This window comes from Symphalangus syndactylus, chromosome 1 (genome assembly GCF_028878055.3).
Source record: "Symphalangus syndactylus isolate Jambi chromosome 1, NHGRI_mSymSyn1-v2.1_pri, whole genome shotgun sequence".
NCBI lineage: Eukaryota > Metazoa > Chordata > Mammalia > Primates > Hylobatidae > Symphalangus > Symphalangus syndactylus.
This window is the reverse complement of record NC_072423.2, coordinates 10,525,770-10,531,769: the sequence shown is the minus strand read 5'-3', so window position 1 is coordinate 10,531,769 and position 6,000 is coordinate 10,525,770. Positions and strand designations below refer to the sequence as shown.

The 6,000-nt window shown below is 42.0% G+C and overlaps 1 protein-coding gene across 18 annotated transcripts in view; it reads right to left on the bottom strand.

Annotated features, from left to right (window-relative positions):
- Nucleotides 1-218: 218 nt before the first annotated feature.
- Nucleotides 219-6,000, bottom strand: part of ZNF516 (zinc finger protein 516) — a 171,166-nt gene continuing 165,384 nt past the window's right edge. For all 18 annotated transcript variants that reach the window (XM_055296175.2, XM_063620259.1, XM_063617894.1 and 15 more), the window contains one exon: nucleotides 219-3,106. In XM_055296175.2, the coding sequence (XP_055152150.1) occupies nucleotides 3,047-3,106 (60 nt within the window). In that variant the 3' untranslated portion in view covers nucleotides 219-3,046. The remainder of the gene's footprint in view (nucleotides 3,107-6,000) is intronic.

Sequence of the window (6,000 nt, the reverse complement as noted above, 5' to 3'; positions counted from 1 at the left end):
GAATTTAAATATTCATTCTTCAAATTAAGGAAAACAAGGGAACAACCTGAAAGATTTTTAGAAGCTCATTAGCTGTGTGTTATTTGAATGCAAAAATGAGGAAGCGATATGAGCGGGAAACAGGAGAGTGTGGTAAGGCAGGCGAGGGTGCAGCCAGGCCCCAGCAGGGGCAGATCGGGAAGCAGCGAGCGGAAAGCAGGGGAGAGACACAGAGAAGCTGCAGTGTAGACAACCAAACCCTTTATTGTCTAAGTTACATTAGACGCAACACTGTAAAAAATCCTGTTAAGAAACAAGGAAACAGCAGATCGGGAGAGGTAGTAGAAAGTCTGTAACAGTCAGAAGACAACGTACAGAAGTGTGTATCATGCAGAAATTACCATTCGGCAAAAAAAGGGAATCAAACAGTGGCTAAATAAATAAGAAAACACAAATCATATTAAATACTATGACCAAACTGACATCAACAAATTAACAAACCAATACAATACTGATGATGGGTGGAAGGAAGGGACCACACATCCAGGCCTGCCCACAGCTGGCCTCAGGGGATGGCGTTCTCGGGGGGCCCCCCCCAGTCTGTTTAACTGGGTGAAAACCTTCCTCCTGCACTCTGTGCACCCTGCGCGGCCCCGCAAGCTGACTGTCCTCCATGCCTGCTCTCCTGCAAGCCAGGAAGGATCCAGCACGCAGCCGGCAGGGCCCCAGAGCCAGCCCACTCCCCACCAGTCTCCAGGATGGAGACGCCAGCAAGACACTTCCAGCTCCAAAGGCCAACTGCACTTTTCCATGCCGCTTCCGAAACAGTAAAGATGTAGACTACACTTTCGTGTCACTTTGGGTACAGAATTTCTTTTTAATAACTAAAACACAGAGAAACAGGACTGGGTCACTAGTCCCTGACATTCCTAACAGTCACCATTCACTTTTAGCCAAGAAAACAAAAGCCAGAAAATGCAGAAATGATCACTGTGGGGAAACTACTGAAATGATTAAACATAAATCAACAGAAGAGGCTTCTGATTTCTTAGGTGGACAGAGGAATGTGTCTCCACAACTTTGCTCAAAATAACTTTACAGAACAGTCAATTACAGCTGCTTAACTGTATCTGCATGGACATTCCTAATTACACCAACAGGACAGATCATTTTCGTACATATCTGGTGTAAGAATATCAGAAAAAAATAAGTAAAAAAAAAAATATATATATATATATGTATATATATATATAAGCTAGCCAGTTACATTGCATTGTTTGAAAGTGTTGCAAAGTAACCTGAACCGTCAAGTAATTTAAACTCAGTAACAAGTAGAATCCAGAACCAAACATTAACTAATAACAATAACAATAATAATAATAATATAATAATAATAATAATATTCAACAAATCATTAGAACAGGAAACCCACACTTTAGGGGGTGTGTGTGTGTGTGTGTGTGTGTGTGTGTGTGTCTGTGTTTAAACAAGACTTTGTATCAGAAGCCCACTGTCTACAAAAACTGCACTAATCCATTACTGTATTAAGTAAACTGTTGCTCTCACCAGTATTAAAGGTTAGGATAATTTCTGTACATGTAAAATTATTGCTTTTTTGAAAAATATATTTAGCATGCTCGTTTTAATCCGTTTCCTGCCTTTACAAAATTTCACAATTAAAAAAAAACCTAGTAAAGCTTTTGCAAAAAATTTCACAGAACATTTTCATTCAAGGCAGCAGTAACTTTTGATAATGCATAAAATCATATGTGCAAAAATCTGAAACTCTCAGAAATATTACCATCACACATAGTGTCACGGCAATGGGAAAAGAAAATATTTATATCTGTGGAATACAATTTCAATTGCGTACACTGCATGGTTTAAGATCCTTTGTTATGGGCCTTAACCCCCACCACAAAAACTCGCATTTGCATTACTGAGGAAGAGGTATATAAAGCCGTCCCCCACCCAAGGGGCTGGTGATCCCCACCCTTTATGAACAAAGTCACTCATCCTGTGGAGGTCACCAGGCCCAGGGAGAAAAGACACCCACTGCTGGGGTGGCTCAGGGAAGGGGCGGGGAGGCAGAGTGGGGACAGAAGATGCCAGACTCGGCACCCTAGTCATCTAGGGCCCCTGAACCTGCTCAGAGATTCTTCTGCCATTACTAAAACAGGTCTGAATCGGGAGGACTCAGTGGCTAAATGATTTGTTAAGACGTATAGTCTTCCTTTGTAAGCAGTTTGCAGAATGTAGCCCTGTTACAAAAAGGTCCTGAGAATAAACAAGAAGCCTGCTTTTCTTAGTGTTCCACTAGCTCTCTTCCGAGGCAGAATCTACGCATTCCCACAGACGTGTCTCCTTTGCCGGATTCGCTCAGTTCAAATGGTGGAAAGAATGGAACAGGCACACGGCCCCAGGGAGGAGTGCGATGGAACCAGCGAATAATGAGGGTCTCATCATCATGCCCCTCCGCCAAGCCTGCTTCCCACAGCACCTGAACGTCACCTCCTTCCTCTCTCTTATTTACTATTTTAAATACCCACTAAGATAAGGAGAGGCAGTAGTATTAATACTCGATCAACCTCAAATCCACCACGGCTTGTTCTGACATCATCACAGTCCCTCTTAACATGGGAGGCCCCTGTGACAGCGTTCAGCCTCGCCACTCTGTCCAACACACACAACAAGTATCTTTTTTTCCAGTGTCTCAAACTTGTCTTGAATAAGATAGATGCCTTGTGCCCCTACTGTGCCTGCCAGTACTACTGTTGATTATAAGAAAATATGGGACTATGGACCATGAGCACGGAAATGCGTATATAGTATCTACATGTATTTCTAGAATATAACATCTTCATTTATTTCTGAACGTTTAACAAGGAGAGGCATCTGCCTTCAGTTTCCACTCCAGCGCAGCGGCTCGGGATGTGAGGTGTCTGCTCAGGAGTTCCCCGGCTGTTCTTCCGTGGAGCGGCCAGGTCACAGGTGGGAGGCTGCTGGGACATCGTGAGGGTACTGCTAATGGCCGTTACGGGACCTGCGGTGCGTCGGAAACACGCCTTTAGGTTCCCTTTCTGAGAGGCACTGTCTGGACGGTACCTGTGTTAGAATGGTCTCTCCCCTGGGTGAGAAAAAGGAAAGAACAGGAGAAAAGCTCATTTCTGCCTTTTGGTTTCTAAATGCATTTTTCCTATTAATTTTCTAATCAACATCCAAGAACACGAACAATGACCTTCACAAAGCAAGCCAACCAAGTAGGCAAAGACCCCCTGACCTGAGCTGTAACTCATTTCATAAAATGAGCATCAAGTATTTTAAATTTGCCTTGCTGCCTTAAAGAGGGGTGGCTTGAAAAAGAATCATTTCCACTGTGATTCAGAAAGGATCATTCGACTTCTCTAATGGTTTCACATGTAAGAATGGCAGATGATGAGGTCTGAGGCAGCTCTGGAGAGAAGGTTACAAGTTGGCAAGGTGAGGAGGAGGCCAGATTGTAAAACTGTATATAGTACAAAGCAGATTTACAAGTGAGTGGTAGTTCCAAAACAAGGCCGAATTTGGGGTCATACAAACAAGAAGAAAAGCCCGGCTCTCACATAGGTCTGTCAGAACTTCAGAGCGTTTTCACCCATTTCCATAAACAATTACCAAGTTGGAAAAAGGGAAGGGGTATTCTAAAGTGAATTGCAAGAGAAAACCAAGCATAAATGGGCGTCCACAGCTTTCAGAGAATGCTCTCCAATGACATTTGAAGCATCCCTGTTTGAACAATAGCGTTTACAATCTGAGGACAAAAACAGTATGGCCAGATTAAAATCTTACTTAACTGCATTAACCTTCAGCTAAAATCTTGATGAAGTGAAACTGACCAGTGGAAATTAACATGCATACATAAACTAAGGGACTCACGTAAAATTCTGTTTCCAGTTATGCCTATAGGAACCCCAGAAATAACGGCAGAGTGGGGGAAGGTCTGGTTGACATAATGAATTAAGGGCTTTTCTTTAGTTAATAGTTCCAGAAAACTCCTACTTACAGCTGGCTCTGTGTTCGTGACATCTACCAGTTGACATGTAGTGGAAGTCAGAAAGATACTGGACAAAAGTTTATGAGGGGTTAGGGGGTGGGCGCAGTGGTGGAGACAGCAGTTTATTTGAAATGTAGGAAACAGTAACGGAATGAGAGATGTGATAAAACTTCCCTAAGTAGATGGTGAATTTCCTGCAGTAAATGGAGAAAGATTGTTTTACATTTTTGTACAGCAACGTCAGGCCGTGAAGAGATCTCTGAGGTTCTGATGGGAAATATTCATCATCAACAGGGCTCACTAAGAACCAATTCCAAATACATTCGGGAAGGAAAATGGTCTTCATGTTTACCAAAGAAAACTGGGAGTTACAGTCGGCTATTGGGCGTTTGGCCTTGACCGTCTCTGAATAGCGAACAGAGACATCAGGGACCGTAAGAGGTGGGCAGGGGATGCCTATGAACACGGGTGCTGTGTGTGCCTAGATTTCACAGGGACAGCACCCCCAGGGCACATCTTTTGGACCAGCTCTTCTTTTGGACCGGAAGTCACAGACTTGCACTGGGGGTTAGGCATCAATGGACTGTTCCAGAGGCAACAGGAAGATGGCCCTCCGTCCATGAAGGGCTAATGTTTTACATTACAGGGCTCAGAAGGCTTTAACAATATTTATTTTGGAAGCACTGCAAAGTCGGGATAAGCCAAACAACTAGGTGGTTAAACTGTATTCACAAATCCAGATGCAGAGATGCCCATTTTCTCTTCGTAACTGAAGGGATGTGTTCCAATACCTCATTTTTTAAGAGAGTTGTTTTAAGTTATTGATTCACTGGAGGCCACCATGTTATTATTCAATAAAGCAGCCCTAGAGCATTTTTAAGAAATGAATAAAACATGGAAGAAAGGAGGCAGAGAAATATTCAAATTAAGTGGACGCACTGTAATCTTTTGAGCACGTCCACATCGCCTTGTCCTCCTGTGAAGGAAAGAGCAGTCAAAAAATGAGAAGCCTGCCTTCAGAAGATTTCGCTTTTCTTTGTTGCAGCTGTGAATTGTGGGCTTTTCAGTAATGCTGAAAGAAATACTATCTTTCTTGAAGGTATTTCAGTGTTCTGGGGATGGATATTGACTACTGGAACTTTACGAGGTCTACTTTCTCTCTTTCTTTTAGTAAGGCAGGGAAATGTGTACATAGTGGTGGGTGTGGATCGATGGCCTGCACACAAAAATCTCGCCATGCCCCAGGACACAGGGGGCACCGCTCAGCCTTCAGAGGGAGGTCAGCCTATAAACAGGGCTTGCGGTCAGCCACGCAGGCAATGCTAAGTGCCTGAGGACCAATTATGCACAATACTTATTGACTAAAACCTTTACCCAACAAGCCGTAAGTAAACAAGGGCTATGTGACTGGGGTGATTTTGGGTAAGTCGCCAAGTCTAATCCATGATTTTTGGTAGCATATTATATTTAGAGAAAATGGAAAATGTGTTTTAAGATGCTTGTTTGGTTTAATAAATAAGAAAAGCTTAAGCAAATGAGCTGAATTTCAAACTCTGATCTGTGATGCTGAGACTCTAAAAGTGATACTGAAAATAGATTATGCATATATTCAAATGTACCAACCTACGTGATTTCTCCATCATTTGCATTATAATAGCCACAGCTAAAAATGAGACAAATTAGGTCGCCATTTATTTTTTCATTTCCTGTTATTTTGATTAATGGAATTATTTATCCAGCTTAACCATTTTAAAATAACATTTAGAATAATAAGAAATAAACTATTAATCATAGTCTTTAAATTCTGGCAAGGAATCCAAACAAATCAAAACACCAGATTTCATATTTCAGCAGACATTCTGGTCTTTTAATAAATCCCAAAACCACGAGGTTGGGGGGAATAATTTTTCTTGGTTTCAAAAATCATTTTAATTTCTAATGTTTAACAACAATGTAACAAAAAAAATCAATTTCTCTGCAACACTAAA